General features: G+C 50.8%; 1 protein-coding gene across 2 annotated transcripts; it reads right to left on the bottom strand.

Moving 5' to 3' along the window:
* Positions 1-321: 321 nt before the first annotated feature.
* RBM38 (RNA binding motif protein 38) lies at positions 322-17,778 on the bottom strand. 2 transcript variants are annotated; one of them, XR_010375193.1, is made up of 5 exons: positions 17,395-17,778; positions 16,551-16,674; positions 15,893-15,947; positions 1,228-1,767; positions 322-1,148 (listed from the first exon to the last, which is right to left on the bottom strand). XR_010375193.1 is itself a non-coding variant. In XM_064465289.1 (4 exons), exons 1-4 carry the CDS (start codon positions 17,581-17,583, stop codon positions 1,467-1,469), a joined length of 669 nt encoding a protein of 222 aa, XP_064321359.1. In that variant the 5' UTR covers positions 17,584-17,778; the 3' UTR covers positions 322-1,466. The 2 variants fall into 2 exon arrangements, 1 of the variants encoding a protein (XP_064321359.1); XM_064465289.1 differs by having other exon boundaries at positions 322-1,767.
* Positions 17,779-17,954: the final 176 nt, after the last annotated feature.

The following is a 17,954-nucleotide window of genomic DNA, read 5'->3' as shown; positions in this document are numbered from 1 at the left end:
GGATGGCAGCGCTTTACACCCTCTGCTCCGCACGGTGCTCCGGGAGCTCAAACCCCCCGCGGTGCCAAGAGTCACAGGCGATGCGGGACGCGAGAGCGCCCGCCAGGGCACGGGGCGCGCTGCGAGGGACGGCCGCGGCCGCGCAGCACCTGTGCGATGCCGCGCTGGGTCAGGGCGCGAGCAGGGGCTCGTGCCGGGCGCCGCGGGCCGTGCCGCGCCGGCGTGCTCGCGGGCAAAGGCCCAGCATGGCCCTATCATGTCAAACGGAAGCACTCCCGGACAGACTCCAGCCGAGCAAACACGGTACCATACAGTATCAAATCATTTTAAAAGTTAAAATAGTTTATTGCTGTTCTTTGTAGAAATGCACTTAACTTACACTGTCTGTTCTCTTCCTTTATTTGGCTGTTGGATAATAGGCATAAAAAGGTTACGGTTACCCATTTGTTCAATGACATAACACCTTTTCCTCTTTTGCTTCACTCATGCTACTCTCCTAAGCTTTGCTGGCCAACAGCCCCAAATCTCTTTTACATAAATACTGTAAATGTCTCCATAGGTTGCAGCATTGTAACAAAAAAAAAAAATCTACCAAAGTAGACAAAATGTTCGGTATTCTTCGTCGCTTTTTTGCATTTAAAAATATACCTAAATTTGAGATAATCTTAACAGAGTAACAATTACAATAAGAAAATAGTACAGTGCGTTGACTAAAGGAATATTCTGCTCTCCTTCAAGCCAATATTCCCTTTTGCATGTTGAAGTGATTCAGCAATTACTTAAGAATTTTTACCTACATACAATAATTTAGTAAAATGAGAATTAAACAAGGCAGATACTTACTACTATTCTTCTGTCTGCAATTCACAGCTCATGCGAATAAAATCGCAATAAATATTAAAAAATAGTTTTTCCTTTTTCTTTTGTTTTTCTTTTTTCTGTAAGGCATCTCTGAGTATTACAAAGTTTTTGTACAACCAAAAAATAAGATTGCTTTTTTTCCACGTTCTCCGAGTACCTCCGTACCTCGACAGTAATTAAGAGGATTGCAGGTTTGATGAGGAGGGGAAGGCTGACAGGGTAGGGCCGGAAAGACGACCACGGGTGATGGAAGCAGACCGCGATGTGTGCAAGAATCTGCAGTTTTCCTGTGAAACATTTCAGTCACTTTTAGAACATCTTCAAGACAAAATCTGTCCAGATTGAAAAGAAAACCCCACAACTTACCAGAAGTCCATTTTCATGAGCACAGTCAGACTGCAAGGGTTTGGGTTTGCCCTTAACACTATAAATAGCTTAGGTATTGATATGCACCTACATAAAGGGGATAAAAGGGTGGGGTGATTTTTTTTTCTCTTTTTTTTTTTTGTTTCTTTTATTGGGTTTTTTTTGTTGCTTTTGTTGTCCTAGTCGTATCCTTCCACTGTAAAAGATTGTCCTAGGTGGCGAAGGTGCGGGCCGAGCCCTCACTGCATGCGGTCGGGCTGCAGCTGCTGGGGCTGGTACTGCACGAAAGCGGTGGCGGGCGCTGCTGGGTTGCTGGCGGTGATGGGGGGCTGGACCGCGCCCGTGTAGCCGTATCCCACAAACCCGGCAGCGGGAGAGGCAGCGTAGGGGTACTGGTCGTAGGCAGCTGTGGTGTACTGGGAATAGGCTTGGCTGGCGGCGGTGTAGTCAATGTAGGGAGACGTGATGGACTGCACAGGGGTAGGGATCACCACGCTGGGCTGGATGATAGCTTGGGGGTAAACATAGTGAGGCGTGAGTCTGTGGAGGCAAAGGGAGAGAGTCAACAAGGGGCTGGGCTCCCTCCAGCCCGAGTGTCCCCCTTCTTCCCTCCCCAAATTCACGTGCATCAGCCACAGAAACAGTGCTGCCCTTGGGTCTGGGGTGCTGCTCAGGGTGGAGGGAATGAAAAGCAAAGCACTCCCAGACCCCAAGGGTGGAAGTAGTGGAAGGTGAAGTAGGACTGCAAGAACGAACACACACCCTGGTCTCCATCATGCCTTGTATCTCTCACTATCCAGGCTGCTGGTCCCCAAAATAACCTCCCTGGCCAGCTGCAACACAGCCCCTGCCTGACTGGCTCGCCATATCTCCCTCGCCCCGACGTGCTGTGCCTGTCCCGGCCAGCGCTGGCAGCCTCACCACCTCCTGTACCCTCCAGGTCCGCGCTTCCACCCACACTGCCCAAATCCTGGGGGAGGCTCTTGAGGACACCAGCCCCTGCAGGGCACCTCCCAGCACCAGGGACCCCGGGTCTCTCCTCCATTCATCCCATCAGGGTTCATCCCACCAGGGACAACCACTGCCCCGGGCACATCCGAGGGCCCTCCAGCTTGCCAGCTGTTATCTGTTACTACACATTTAAGCCTGTGTTTCCATAACACTGGATGTTTAGGGCAATGCTACAGGGTGTTTGTTGTAAAACATGAGATATTAATTCTGGTTTTTTTCCCCTTCAGTAGCACTCCTCAGGTGCAACCGTGCCAGCCACCCCCAGCTCAGCAGCGATGCTCACGTGCCCATGAGCTTTTACATCGAAGCTCCGGGGGCAGCCAGCCACCAGCATTTCCTCTGCCCTTTCGATGCAGGTTCTAAAGTGATGTTTTTCACTAGCTGGTTTGCCCCTGCCCCAAGGAAGCCGTGCTGCTGGGAGGAATTTAACAACGCCACAGTCAATTAAAGTCCATAGCCTGAAAGATCCTGGAGATGATTAATGCAGTTGCCCACTAATTTGCTAGAAATTGCTAATGAGGAGGAAAGGAAAAAAAAAAAGCAGCCAAATGAATGAGCTATATTTCCCAAGGACCCACAAGTTAGGCCTCAAACAAGAGCAAAAACTGTGCAAACCTGAAGGTTTAGGTCCATCCACACAAAATGCCACGGGCCAGGACAAAAATGGGCACTTGCACGTGCAACTGCCAAGTGCAAACAGTATCTGCCTGCACAGCCCTTGGGCAGCAGAGCCCCAGTGTGCACAGGCTTGACAGATTTGGAGCTTGTTTAAGAGATAGGGGTGTGCAGACTGTCACCAGCAAACGGCACGTGACCCCTGAAAGATCAGAGCCACGTGCACCAAAAAGCATACGCTGTGGAAAAGGTCCCTTGGGCCGGCTGCTTGCTGAATCGTGCAAGGGCAGCAACATGAACCAAAAGCCATCCTCCAGCGAGCTCATTCCACCCTGTCCCCAAACCCAACTCATTTTGGCTAAAAAAAAAAACCCCAAGGTAAAACTTTGCAAAGAGCTTATGCAGATTCAAATATTCTGGGGATTTTTGTGTGGATGTGTGTGACAGCACATTTTCAAACACAACCACTTTTAAAAGCCTCCCACAGGCTTTTCACAACATGCGGGCTTGTAAGTGCCTAAACTGTTCTCTAAAGCCGAGCTCAGCTGCGCAGGGAGAGGATATCTTGCCCACTCATCCATCTGATCTCCGGGGTCGGAAACCCCAGACGACTCGCCACGCCGCCCAGCGCGAAACCACGGCCACTTGCAGCCAGGGACTGGAAACTTCTGCTGGATGGGTCACTGGCTGCCCTCCTTCCACCCAAGTGTCCGTCCCTGGTCTCAGCCACCACCTACAACATACTGGGGCCCACCTAGAGCTATTATGGGGCTGTTCCCATTTGCTTTACAACCAGCACCGGATGGTTTGACCCAATCTTCAGGCAGGAGAAAGGCTTCTTGCAAACAAGTGCTCATCTGAACCGGGTTTTCTCTTGTTTTCCCACTCACATATGCACTTTAGTTTTTCTTGAGGCAATTTGCATGATGAGAGAATGATTGTTCTCCTCCCCCCGCACAGCAACACTGCCTCTGAAATCAGAGTCCTTAGATATGACCTTATGGTGTAAATCTGGGGTTGTCCTGTGCAGGGACAGCAGTTGGACTTGATGATCCTTGTGGGTCCCTTCCAACTCAGCCATTCTATGATTCTATAATGCGGCTGCCCCCAGAGGGGCGGCACTGGGGAGGAGGATGGATGGAGAGCAGCACCTCAACCTTTGGCTGATTAAGTGCAAGACCATTTTCAGGTCCCAGAGCCATCCCCAGCGTAGTGCAGAGAGAAGGACCTCACGGTCCTCCAGTCCATAAATGAACCATACCCAGTATCACCCTGTGACTAACAAGAATGAGATGAGGCAGCAGAAATTCACTGAATCACTTTTGTTTATCTCTGATCTAAACTCAGGCCGGCACAGCTGAATCAGAGCTAGGGCTTATGTGCCAGTTCAGACCAAGAGCTCTTAATGTCACGCACCTCTTCCGAGGAGCTGGGCCCAGTCCCAGCCCAGAGGTTCCTCATGCTTGGTCACTGGGGGGCTGCTTTGTTTCATTTTGTTTTAAGTAACACAGAGGTGGAATACTGCTTTCTTGGCCTGCCAGGGTCCGCAGAGGCACCCCCAGGCATTGGCCCATGCAGCCGTTTTGGGGTGAGACGAGCAGACCCCACGCACGCCTCTTGCTCTACCCCCTTGCAAACCAGCTGCTTGGACAACAGCCTGCATCCCAGATTGGTGACGGATGCTCTGGCTGCCTGTTGTTTCTCCCTACATGTGCCTCACTGCTGGGCTGAAAAAGTTAAAATGACTCCACAAACACAACAAAAAACCCCAAATGCACAATCCTCACGCTCAGGGATCACTAAAAAACACCCAACAGCAGGAGCAGAGGAGGGGCCCGTGCTTTTCCTGCACACAGGCATTCAGCCTGCACCTGCAAAGTGACCAGGAAAACAGTCTAAGAGCCTCTGAGCAATTCAGCCTGAGCACCATCCTGTTTGAGCAGCTCTGCAGGTCACCCCCCAATGTCCCTTGCTGCCACCCAACTGCTCTTCAGAGCCCCATGCAGAGGATGTGGCTACATGCAGGGCCGTCGGGTTGAGCGCACGCTCCCAACTCATCCCCAAGAAACTCTACGTATCGGCTTTGCTTTCACATACACAGCTCCTCCATCGCAGTTCCCACGGTATGCTCCAGAGAGACAGCAAATCCGTGACATCCTGCACTACTTTTTTGCTCAGCAAGGAAAAATTCCAGTTCTTCAATGCTACTTTGAATGAAAAGCACCATTAGCTAAGACGACAATAAGTATTCCTGCACTCCGTTTCCAGAACTACATCCCAGCCCAATGCATACACAAGCGCACATCACGCACCAGAGTTTACTGCACTAGAAAAAAATCACACTCAGCAACTCCCTAATTTGTTTCTGTGTAAAAAGGAAGGTTCTTTTAGTCTGTGGGGTCTTAATAATTTAGCTAGAAATTTCAATCATGATATGCAGGTTGGACTTCTGATTTAGGTGGACAGACAGCAACTCATCGATCAAAACAAAACACACAACCCAAGGTCAGGTCACTTTGATGACTTGCAGCTACAAACAAAACCAAACCAGTGCAGGACAACAAAGTTCTCTGCTGGCTACGTTTAGCATCCACAGAAGGTCTTAAAATATTTCCCCGCTTCCATTATTTCTGAAGATCTTTCAGGGGGGAAAAAAGTAAAAGCTCTTTTAGAGTTCTTTTTCTAAAATTCAGCAAACTCTAATCGGAATTTCTACAGAATGAGTCACATCTGTGTTTTAAGATGCCTTTCCCTTCCTCCCTGCAGTTTTCCTCCCTCCCCCACGACAGGCCCTGGCAGCCAGAAGAGGACTTCATTTATAATACACACAGCGGGATTATAAAACATCAACCAAGTGATCAGCCATCTCCACCACACACCAAAGTCATCCCGTGAACAGCAGAGGTAAAAGATGCTTGTGGCATTACAATTAATCCCAGGCAAAGGCCACAAAACGTAACAAGCACGGTCAAACCTAAGTCTAGAGCCGTCAGCGGCTGCAGAAGGGACTCGGGAGGGCCGCCGCGGTGCAGGAGGGCAGCCGGGACCGCCACGCTAGCCCACGTTCCTAACTACGTGGCACGACGCCACGCTACCCCAGCAGCCAGAATTGAAAGACACAGAACAAAAGAGACGGTTACAGAGCCATTGGCAGGGGAGACGCAGACTCGGCTTCCGCTGGGCAAAATACAAAAGCCAGGACAAAAGCAGCCCGTTTTCGGTGCAGTCCTGGGTAGAGATGATCAAACGCATCAGGTAAGGTTTGCAGCTACCGGCACCCTCGGCTCCTGGGAGGTGAAAGAACGGACTTTTTAAAACCTGCCATCACCCAGTTGTCCCCACCGCACCGGCAGGGCTGCCGGGGGCGGGCAGCAGGGCAGGGGTGGCTGGCGGGCAGCGGCAGCTCCGAGGGCAGCCAGGAAGAAGGGACCAGACAAACGGCCAGGTGTCCCACACCCCATCCCAAACGGCAAGGAAGAGGCACAAGCTAACGAGTCAGTCTATCAGCAACTCTATCTCGCAGAGCTCATTTCAGAGGCATTTTATATAGTTGATTATTTTAGGTCAGTTTTACACCTAAAATGTGTTTTAGCTGCACCTTCTCAGCTCTCCTGCATCCTGCAGGACTTCCTATGCATGAGCCATGAGCAGCTCCTACAAGCTGCACAGGTCTGGGAGAGCAGCAAGCAAGGGGTTCCTGACCCCCCTTGATCTCTGCCAGCCACGCTGGGAGATGGTTTTGCTGCTTCTGGAGAGGTGGGAGACAACTGCAACCCTCTGACAAGAGGGACACAGCATCACACAGACACTTGGGAAACGAGGAGGGGCACAGGGCTTTTGGCAGGCTCACAGAGATCAGCACACAAATGCCACCGCCACGACCAGCCTTTTATTTCTTGAAGAATAAAAGAAACAGAGCCCTTTGTGTCTGCCAGTGAAGGCACAAATTCTGGCATTTGACCCCAGGAATTTGGCTTCCATTTCCACTACAGTTGAACCGTTAGCTGCTACAGCGACACCCACACTGCCACAACATGTGATGGCAGGTGGTGCCAGGCTTCAGCTGGTAGGTGGTACTGCAGAACAAGCTGAGCATAGCCACAGCTGTCCCTGACAGCAAGATGAAAACCATCTCCAGTGACATAACACTTCCAGCCACAGCCCGGATGATAGATTTGAATCATAGAATTGTTTGGGTTGGAAGATCACCCAGTTCCAACCTCCTGCCATGGGCAGGGACACCTTCCTCTAGGTTGCTCAAAACTCCATCCAACCTGGCCTTGAACACTTTCCAGGGATGGGGCATCTACAGCTTCTCTGGGCAACCTGTCCCAGTGCCTCACCACCCTCATAGTGAAGAGTTTCTTCCTTATAGCTAATCTAAATCTACCCTCTGGCAGTTTAAAGCCATCACCCCTTGTCCTGTCACCACATGCCCTTGTAAAAAGTCCCTCTCCAGCTTCCTTACAGGTCCCCTTCGGGTCTGGAAGGCTGCTGTAAGGTCTCCCCACAGCCTTCTCCAGGCTGAACAGCCCCAACTCTTTCAGCCTGCCCTCACAGCAGAGGGGCTTCAGCCCTCGGATCATCTTCATGGCCCTCCTCTGGACTCACTCCGACAGGTCCGTGCCCTTCTTACGTTGGGGGCCCCAGAGCTGGACACAGTACTCCAGGTGGGGTCTCACCAGAGCGGAGTAGGGGGGCAGAATCATCTCCCTCGACCTGCTGGTCACGCTGCTTTTGATGCAGCCTGGGATACAGTTGGCTTTCTGGGCTGTGAGCGCACATTGGTAGATCACGTTGAGCTTCTCATCAACCAACACCCGCAAGTCCTTTCCTCAGGATTGTTCTCAGTCCATTCTCTGCCCAGCCTGTGTTTGTGCCTGGGATTGCCTCAACGCATGCGCAGGACCTTGTACTTGGCCTTGTTGAACTTCATGAGGTTCACAGGGACCCACCTCTCAAGCCTGTCAGCATCCCTCTGGATGGCATCCCTTCGCTCCAGCGTGTCACGGGCAAACTTGCTGAGGGTGCATTCAGTCCCACTGGCCACGTCACCGACAGAGATGTTAAACAGCGCCGGTCCCAATCCCGACCCCAGAGGAACGCCACTTATCACTGGTCTCCACCTGGACATCGAGCTGTTGGCCGCAACTCTGAGTGCGAGCATCCAGCCAATTCCTTACCCACCGAGTGACCCATCCATCAAATCCAAGTCTCTCCAATTTAGAGACAAGGATCTCATGCGGGACAACGTCAAATGCTTTGCACAAGTCCGGGTAGATGATGTCCGTTGCTCTTCCCTTATCCACCAACACTGTAACCCTGTTGCAGGAGGCCACCAAATTCGTCAGGCATGATTTGCCCTTAGTGAAGCCACGCTGGCTGTCACCAATCATCTCCTCATTTTCCATGTGCCTTGGCATAGTTTCCGGGAGGATCTGCTCCATGATCTTGCTGGGCACAGAGGTGAGGCTGACTGGTCTGTAGTTCCCCATGTCTTCCTTTTTTCCCTTTTTAAAAATGGGGCTTACGTTCCCTCTTTTCCAGTCAGTGGGAGTTTCACCAGACTGCCACGATTACTCAAACGTGATAAATAGTGGTTTAACAACTTCACCCACCAGTTCCCTCAGCACCCACGGATGCATTTGAAGATGTATTTTGAAGTGGGTTCATGAGCATAAGAGCACCAGCCAGGAGCTGCTCTGGGAAGCACACCCCAGCACCGCCAAGGAAAGCAGCAGCAGTCCAGGAGCTCTACGCTTGCATTAGCAGTGCTGCAACATCACCTCAGTGTTGGTGATGCACAGACACATCCTGACCTAACTCATGCCCCAAGAACATCATTCCTGAAGGACACTCCCAAGCCAGCAAACACTCACCACGAGGAGCCACTTTAAGCAAACCTGCATGGAGCAGTGGCAGGCTTGGCAACACGTATCTCATGGGCCTCAGCCACGACAACAGGCCATGGAAACATTCAGGTCCTGTTCTCAAATCCAGGTACGATGAGGAGTGCCTCCAGGCTGAGGCATGGCCAGGGCAGTCCCTGCCTGCCAAAAAGGACTCTTGCTCCCAGGAGGAAACCACATAGAGCTCATCCACTAACACGTGGGTGCAGATCATTTGTTGTGCCCTGACCGCTCCACCATCCATCAGCTTTCACTGACACGGGCTGGGCTTCAACCACTGACATGACAAACCTCCAAATCCTAAGATGTCCCTGCTAAAGCTGATTCAAACATGCATTGAAATGCCAATGGCGTCAGCCAGCTATCTCAGCCAGCTCAAAGCAAGGCAAGGATGAACTCTGCAGCTCCTTGGTCCAGTACTTATCCTCTCTGACACAAAATAGCAAACCAACCAATCCAATTTCTGCTCATCTTGCAAATAATTTGCCTGTCCGTCTTCTACTCATCCTCTGGCCCTCTGGGAAGATTTACACAGCAGCCTGTGCAAACAGGTACACAACTGGGTTTCTTGCTTCCCTGTTGGGAGCAGACATCACCACACTGGTGGCAATCACCAAGGAAAAACCTGCCACGACAGACTGTCCCAGGCTGGAATCAGTATAGGAGAAAAAGTGGATTATATTTTATTATATTGCAGGATTCAGTGATAACTTCTGCTGGTTGCTGAGCCTACCAAAAAACATGGCTCGAGACAAATGACAAGAGTACAAGAGCAATCCATGATGTCAATTTATTTCATTTTGGCAGGAGAGAGAAAGTTTAAGGAAGAGGAGGCACCGCAGTAGCTGAGAACCTATCATAGCCCAGCAGTGCCCTCATTTTACAGTGTTAGCACATCTTGACTTCCCGACGCAACAAACTAATGGCCCATAGCGGAGGAAAGGAGATCCCACAAAAAAAAAAGTAAAGAGAAATGCCATCTACGCCTTCCCCCAGAGCCGGTGCAGAGGTGTGGCGGGAAAAAAACCAAAAGAAATAAAATTTAAAAAAAGTTTGCAGACTAAAGATGAGAGTACATCTTCTCACAAAGGTCTAATCCTTTTTCTCAGCTTAACCAAGAGTCTGAGATCAACATGCTGAGCTCCACCACGAGTTAGCCAGGCTTAACAATTTACAGCTTTATCCTCTGCATCTTGCTTCCCCCACACCCAAAGGAAAAAGGAAAAAAAGTTATCCCAAACAAAGGCATATTGGGCCAGACCAAAAATAGTTTTGGAGAAGCAGGCTGAAAAACACTCAGGTAGCAGGAGATAACATCTGCCTGAAACAAGAGCCATCTGGCACCAAGGAAAAAGCCACATGGAAGTTTACCCACAACTAGTCAGCTATCCAGAGAAGGAAAAACCCCTCCCAAGTTGCCAGCACAGGCAAAACAGAAATGAACTGACAGAAGAAACAGAAAACGCTTCACATCAGTGTATTAAAGGAGCCTGAGTCCCTCAGAATCCGTGTGAGAAACCCAGGAGGATGCTGGATCCATCCTCTCCGCACAGGAGGAAACCCAGAGGCTCCGACAGATTAACCCAGGCAGCCCCAGGAATTCTGCCTTTAACTAAGCCTTCCAATTTTCTTCTGCAATTTGGAAAAAAACAAAGGCTGCAGAAACATCTCTGAAGTCTTCTCAAGTACCTGACAAGTTTTGGCATAATACATATTAAATCGAGTACTTTTGACTGGTTCCATTTTTTAACAGACTTTCTTGCTTTACACATAATCCCTTCCACTGACTTTTAATTAAAACCATCCACACATTTCATTTATCAAAAATTCTTTCTTAGCTAGATGAAGTATTTTGAAGCAGAATGCTTTAGCTATAGGAGAAGCAATGAAATATCTATTTTTGATAAAAGAAAATCTACAGCGATAAGTAATTTCTCAGCCAAGAAAGAAATTCTATTTTAAAAGCTTCCGTGATCTCTGCTGCCAGTGGTACCTTCACTGTTCTAGAGCATCTAAGACATCTCCCTCTCTCCCTCCACACCTTCCCGCAGGCCAGGACCACGGCGGGGGGCTGTGAGCCTGCCCGCGGCTGCTTCGGCCGGAGCAGAGCCAGCAGCAGCTCAGCCACGACACAGGAGAGCCGAAATGCTCGACGCTGGTGACAGGGAAATTGCAGGGGACAGCACAATCCTGTTTACAGGGTTTAGAGACCAAGAAACAGGAGAAGCAGTTTTAACTCTGAGGTCCACGACTTTTCATCTTTTGTGATCATAGAGTATATTTAGCTCTGGTATGTAGCTTGCTCCCATGTGTGGGGAACAAGCTCTTCACATAAGTCATATTTAGAAGTGACCCCGTGTCCTTGCTACCAAATTATCAGCACAACAACTGTCTAGTTCTCTCGCTGGTGTCCTGAGCCGAGAGGCAGGCCGGTCAGAGCGGCATTTATCATTCCAACTACTGGGCATGTGTTTAATGCTAGAGTTAGGGACCAGTATGTCAACAGCTGCGCAAAGGAAAGACGAGATCAAGTACAAGCTGGACTGCTCTAAAAATTCAGATGTGTGCATGAATCCACCCCATTGGGACTTAAGTGGCACCGGCCAGACCAGAATAGGAGAATTTTGCATCTGTTGCTCCCCAACTTCTGCTGGGGAAAAAGACTGCTGCTAAGGCAGCTGCTGTCACGCTGGTGAGGATGAAGAGCAAATACACCGAAGGCAATGGAATTGTGCAGAGAAGACGGCACAACTTGAGTTGTGAAGACAAAGCTAGAGCCAGCTCAGCCTGGCTCTCCATCACACGCAGGCCGGCGCCCCGGCTGCACCGGAACGGCACATGGCATCCTTCACCCGCAGCCTGTCGCCTGCAGAAGGTCTACTGCTGCCTTGGGCTTGGCACAGTGTTTATGTAGCCAAGCACGAGGTCAGTATAGGAGACCACGCTCTCCTTTTGTATTGTGCTACGGGCCTATACTAGATGCAGGGCACAAGCAAATCGTGCCCAAAACCAAAAGAAATTGTATACCAAGCCCTTGGGTCTGGTACCAGCATTTGCCACGTTGAAGTAGATGTTGACGAAAATTCACAAAGGCAACTGACCTGCTTACACATACAGGTCTACTCTTAAAAAAAATATAGAAAGGGGGGGAGGGGAAAGATAGCTCTTTCTGACTGGCAAGCATTTGGTCTGAATAACAGTAACCAGGCCCAAGAACTAGCAGCTGAAGCCATTTGGAAAGTGGATTTGAATGTTTCTTAGGAAATTCCCCCCCCCTAAAGCTTTCATGTTGTTGGCACACGATAAACAACAGGTGCCGGCTGCGCCAGCCCCATGGGAGCCGCTTGTGACCGGCAGAGCAGGCTGGGGTCCCGCAGCGGGCCAGCTTTTTGGTAAGCGGTGCAAAAGGAAGCCGGAGCACGGGGGATGCCAGCTGACGGGGCTGAGCAGAGCAAGGCCAGCGTGTGCCGTTTTATAAGCATAACCACAGAAGAGATGAAAGTTTGTTTCCTTTTATTTTTAACCCAATAGCAAAGTTTTAAGGATAAACAGCTGCGAGGGAGGGTGGGCTGCCACAAAGAGGGACTTTCTTCACTTCCTAACTGCAGCAGCATCAATGCATGAAATTTCAAACTCAGAAGAGGTTTAACTCTTCCGATGCTGCCTGAGACCAAACACGGGCCAGAGTCAGGGGGCCACCAAAATAAGCAACTACACAAGGATGGGCAGTGGGGGTCTTTGGAGAAGCAACTTCCAACGTGCAGATATGGAGAGAGCTGGCTCCTGCTGCAAGAGACTGCTATATGCTTCCAAGAGCTCAGTCACTTACTCAGTCCCTGGTACGTCTCCCACACAGATAGCTCCTTCGCTGAGGCACAGCCACAGGAATGCATCTGCCATACGCTGCTCGCGTCCAGCGCGGCAAGCACGGCTGCAAAGGCGAGAACCAGGGAATCCCCGTTCCCTGCACAGGCTCAAGCCTGTCTTGGGCACCGCAGTCCTTGAGAAGAGGACCAAGAGAGGGGCACCCGCAGCTCTGCCACATCGCCATGTACGCCTGATCAAGCAGCCTGCAGCGTTGCTCCTAGCAGCTTCCAAGAAGTTTCGTGTTCCTCAAAATTTCTTAAAAGGGACACTTGCAGTAAGAGAAGCTCCATTTGCAGGGAGAGGGTCTCCCCCTGCTCCGATCACATAAGCACAGCCCCAGGCTGGCCGGTAGCTGCAGGGACACGCTGTGCCATTGCCAGCTGCCTCCAAGCAAAGGACAGGCTGTAAGCTCCGGGCTAAGCCCCCAGGCCTAATGCTGCTTCCCTAAACTCAGAAGCCAGATCTCCGAGTCACCCTAACACAGACAGATCCTTTGCCTTGCATTACTGTTAGGATCTCTGGTTACGACAGTCTAGAGACTACTTCTTAAAACGGGATTTACTACCGACTCCGTGCTGTCTGCTGCGCAAGTGCCTCCCCTGCCAGGACAGCAGGAGGAAGGAGAGACGCTCTTCACAGTTTCTCTTTCTGTTCCGCATACCCCAGGCAATATTTACAGCTGCATTTGGGTGCCTGGGACATGGCAGGGGGGAGCCTTCAGTTTATAAATAATCCTCACTGATGTTTGGGTAATTTTCATAGTTTCCATTCATTTCAGGTTTCACCAAAACCTGCATTTTGTGGCTTGATAGCCAGAACGTGACTGGCTGACTTTCTCTTATTTAGCTGCCTAGCAGTCAATGGGTTGTTCATTCATGCCTCCCTGGCCTAGCCCAGCTTGCACACCTAGTACCCCGTGACCCCTAACAATCGCCCTTTGGAAACCGCATATAAACCCCTGGGGGCACAAACACTTTGCAGAGACAGGAACTGCAGGAAGGAGAACCGGGCAACATCTTACACCGTGGGCAAAGCAGACGAGCCACTGAGCTTCATTTGGGGAAGGCCAGAACCCACTCCACACGGCACAGAGCACATGGGCAACAGCAACTTGATGGAGCTTCCAAAGACAGCCAGACCCTAATAAACTCCTCATCCATCCTCAAATCCCACAAAGAGCCAAGGAAATTGTGGGTTCAAGGGAATGCAAGAGTGGAGCCTGGCAGGCTTTTAGTTTTGTTCGTCTACTGACGAGACAAAGAGGGAACCGGCAGCCAAGCTCCGCTGCTTGACTAAGCACCTGATGCTCTGCTCAGAAGCCACAGAGCAGCCCCAGTTGCGGTGCTCAGGTAAACGGCTCCACCTTTTGCCAAACCCACATTTTCAGTGATTCTGCTCTGGCAATGACTGAATGCAATGAAATTCTTGTTTACTGATGCTTGCAAATAATGATATATAATCCCCTTCCTCCAACCCTCCAGTCTCCTGGTTCCTGTCTCTTGGCAACCGATAAATAATTTATAGTGCTCTCTGCTGTATGTGCTAACTGCAGCTCTGCTGGTTTAATGATGAAACCAATGCCTAACAACTGGAACAGTAACTGCCTAGACCTCTAGGAACACATATAGTCAGTTGATCCCACACTCCTCTGTATCTGAAACTAAAAAGCAAACTGTTCAAAAAGACAGACTATGTTTTCCAGGGCTGCGGCGGCTGGGTAGGAGCGGTACCCACAGGAACAGCAGATTATCTGCCAGAGGAACAGGCGTGCGCCGGCACTCCTGCCAGCACGAGGAGTTTAACGTGCTTCACCATTTTGCTCTTTGCTGTTAACATGCATGGAAAAACTCCCAACAGGCTGGCTTTATCGTCAACGTCTCTTGCACACTCCTGTGAAATTTGGAAAGCCTCTGGGGTTCACATCTCAAAGGCACCACTGCTGCCTACTGTGGGGGCTAAGAAAGCTATTGTAGCTCCCGTGCAAGGAGAGCTATTAAAAAGCAGCATCTCGTCTACGTAGACTACTGTGGCTCTTGCACCAAAAAAAAAAAGAGCCTCTTCATTTCATGACAGATGTTCTTCGAGTCTTTCCAACAGAGCCATAACCGCTTAGGAAAACTCGCATGTTTGAACCGTACACACCACACATACACTGGGTGTGCACTATTGTGGCAACACGGTCTCTCACATCCATAAACTCATTGGAATGAGATTACCCAGGCAGTTGGCAACTGCAGCCATGAGGGCAGAGGAGTGAAAGTTTCTGTTTTGTTGTTAGCAGATATTTTTCTTTAAAAAAAACAAAAAAGAGACAACCACACCCCCCCTTCCCCCCCAAAAAAACATGAGCAGAGAGGAGGAAAGGGATGAAGTATTTCTGTTGACAAAGGCCAAAATCCCATCTATTTATATTAGAGTCACACAAAAACCACAACAGAGCAGTGCTCAAAAGCTTTAAAAAATGCACCTACTTTCTTAATGCTCTTAGAAAATAGTAATAAAAAAACCCTATCAATATTCACTTTCTGAAATGGTGTAAAAAAAGAACTGCATCAATCATTAAACAGTTAAATGAAGGCAGTATGACAGTCACTATTGTTCTCGTGAAGCACACTTGTCTTTTGCAGAGCAGCTGCCAGATCCTATTAGATGTATAAAAAGAGGACTTTTCTAACCGAGCAGGGATGGTATAAGCTATTGAAAACAGCAGACAAAAGCCCACTTTTGCAGACTATTCAAGCCTTGTATAACATCTGTCCAAAATCAATTTTTGACCTAATGTTACTTTCATTAAGTAACAGACTTTGTTTCCAATGCAATTTGTTTCCTAGGATAAAACTGTATCCTAAGCGTTATTACGTGGGAAACAGCACGGACGAAGCAGAAGATCTTATTTGAGAAACATGAGAACAGAATTTGCTTAATTGTTTTGACACCTTAAGTACTGTAATAGAGAAACTATTTTCCATTTATTTGAATTCCTGTGAATTCTTGAAGCTGGCAAAGCAGCAAGCAATGCATCGGGTTGATTATGACTAAGATTTACTGAGGGTGAAGGAGGATCTTCGGGAATTACATTAAAGCTGACAAATGCACAAAACTTCTGAAATCTTCACCAGAAATAAAGAACCCCGAACATTAACAACAGCTGTTGTAACTGTCCACTCTTGACGGCTAAGGCTTTTTTCACGCATTTTGAATAATGAGGAAGTTGATTCATGAATTTGATTTCAAACAGACTGTTAAGAAACATTTCCACTTACCCAAAGGGTCTCTGAATGAAGGCTGGATGTAGCTGCTGCACACCTATGGTAAAACCTAAAAAAGCATTCAGAAAAAAGAAATATTAATGAGTGGCACTCATTGTAGCATTTGACTCGTAATATACGCGCATAATTACACCTCAGACCTCACATACATGCATTTCATCTGCTACACATGCGAGTAAATTCAGAGCCCCATTTAGAAGCAAGTTCATTTTAATACGCGTATGTGATATGCACGAGGACCAGATGGGAATTCAGATTAAAGAACAGTGTGAAAGCACTGTTATCGAACAGACAATGGGGTATAATGCTGTATTTTACACACTGGGTACTGTGGTTATTAAAGCAGCGGGCAGAACGATGAACTGGATCATCCTGTTAATACCGATGTAATGAAGAGGATAACAGGAAAGCAGATCAGCCATGGAAGAGCACGGCTTTCACTCAGTTGCACGAACTTGGGCGCTTAACACTGGTGTAACAGGTACCAGTAAGGAGATATGGAAGAGAGGTAACTGGACGACGCAGTGCCCACAGTCAGAGCTGCGAGGGGTAAGCAGCAGCATCAGATCGGATGAATCCAGCCTGAGTAACTTGCTTCCTTGTCTTACAAGTTATTCTAATAGAGAGAGACGGGATCTCCTGGATGCCTCACCAGTTTGAATGCTCCTTGGTTTTGCTCCCAAATATGCCAGGTTCACGTTTGCTTTCCTGCCATCGATGATGGGGTTTGGGTCTTTGCACGCTCTTTCAGCTGCGGCTCTGTCTGCCATGGTCACCTGGAATTAAAGCACAGCCTTGTTTGTAGCAACAGCACTTTGTAAACACTCCAGCAACGGGCACAAAGTGGAGTTTATTTATTGTTCTATTTTGATTCGGGAGCTAAACTCCGCTTCGCGCGGGCTCGAAGATGGGAACGGCTCCTGGGGACTCGACAGAAAAGGGGGCTCCCCCCTCGCCAGGCTGCTCCGTTGGGCTTTCGCCAGCTGTTTTCCCTTGCCTTTCCACCTCCTCCGGGCTTTTTTTTTTTGTTAAGCACTCGGTGGAACCGCTCCCAAAGCTGCCCGCAGCAGGGGGAGCTCCGGGGGGGGGGCCGGGACCCGCGCCCCGAAACACGCGTGATGAACATCGAGGGCAGCGCCTCGCTGGAACCCGCAAAGGAACGGGTCGGGGGGAGCACCGAAATGTACGGCTCGACCTCGGCCGGCACAGGGAGAGCGGGGGGTCCTCCCTGGGTTCCCCAGCCTTTGTCCTGGCCGAGCCCCCCCCCCGCCCCCCCGGCACAGCCTCCCCGGGAAGCAGCAGCAGCGACGGGACGGGCGGCAGCACCGAGCCCTTCCGCGGCGGGGCCGAGCCCGGCCACCGGCCCGGGGGCACCGCTGGCAGCCGCCTTCCCCGGGGCTGGGGGGGGAGCCCCGCCGCCCGTCACCCGGCCCGTCGCGGGGGAGGGGGACACACGGGACGCGGACGGACACACGGACGCAGGGAGCGGCACTTACAAATCCGTATCCCCGGGATTTGCCGGTCTGCCGGTCGGTGATCACCACCGCCTCCTCGATATCCCCGAAGACCTCGAAGTACTTCCTGAGGGAGGAGTCGGTGGTGTGGTAGGGCAGCCCCCCGACGAAGATCTTGGTGAAGGTGGTGTCCTTCTGCACGGTGTGCATGGTGCCGGGCGCGGCCGGCATCCGCCCCGCGCCGCCGGCGACGACAAGAAACCCCCCCCCCGCCCCGGTCCCGTTCCCGTTCCCGTTCCCGGTCCGAGCCCCCCGCGGCGGCCGAAGGGAGCGGCTGGGTGCCGGGGGCCTACAGCCGGCTCATGGCCGCGCTTTGTGCCGGCAGCGCGGGCGGCACCGCGCCCTCCCGCCGGTGCCGGTGAGTAGCGGCCGCCCGCCGCCGCCGCCGCCTTTGTAGGGCCGCGCCCGCCCCGCCCCGCCCCGCCCCGCCGCCGCGCAGGGGCCACCGGGGCGCGTAGTCCCGCACCGCACCGCACCGCGCCCCGCCGCGGCCCGGGGTGGGGGGCAGCACCCCCCCCGCCCCGCGCCCTCCCACCCCTCCG

The sequence above is a fragment of the Phalacrocorax carbo genome, chromosome 14 (genome assembly GCF_963921805.1).
Source record: "Phalacrocorax carbo chromosome 14, bPhaCar2.1, whole genome shotgun sequence".
NCBI classification, from domain to species: domain Eukaryota; kingdom Metazoa; phylum Chordata; class Aves; order Suliformes; family Phalacrocoracidae; genus Phalacrocorax; species Phalacrocorax carbo.
The sequence above is the reverse complement of the archived record's forward strand: the minus strand, read 5'-3'. Positions and strand labels throughout refer to the sequence as shown.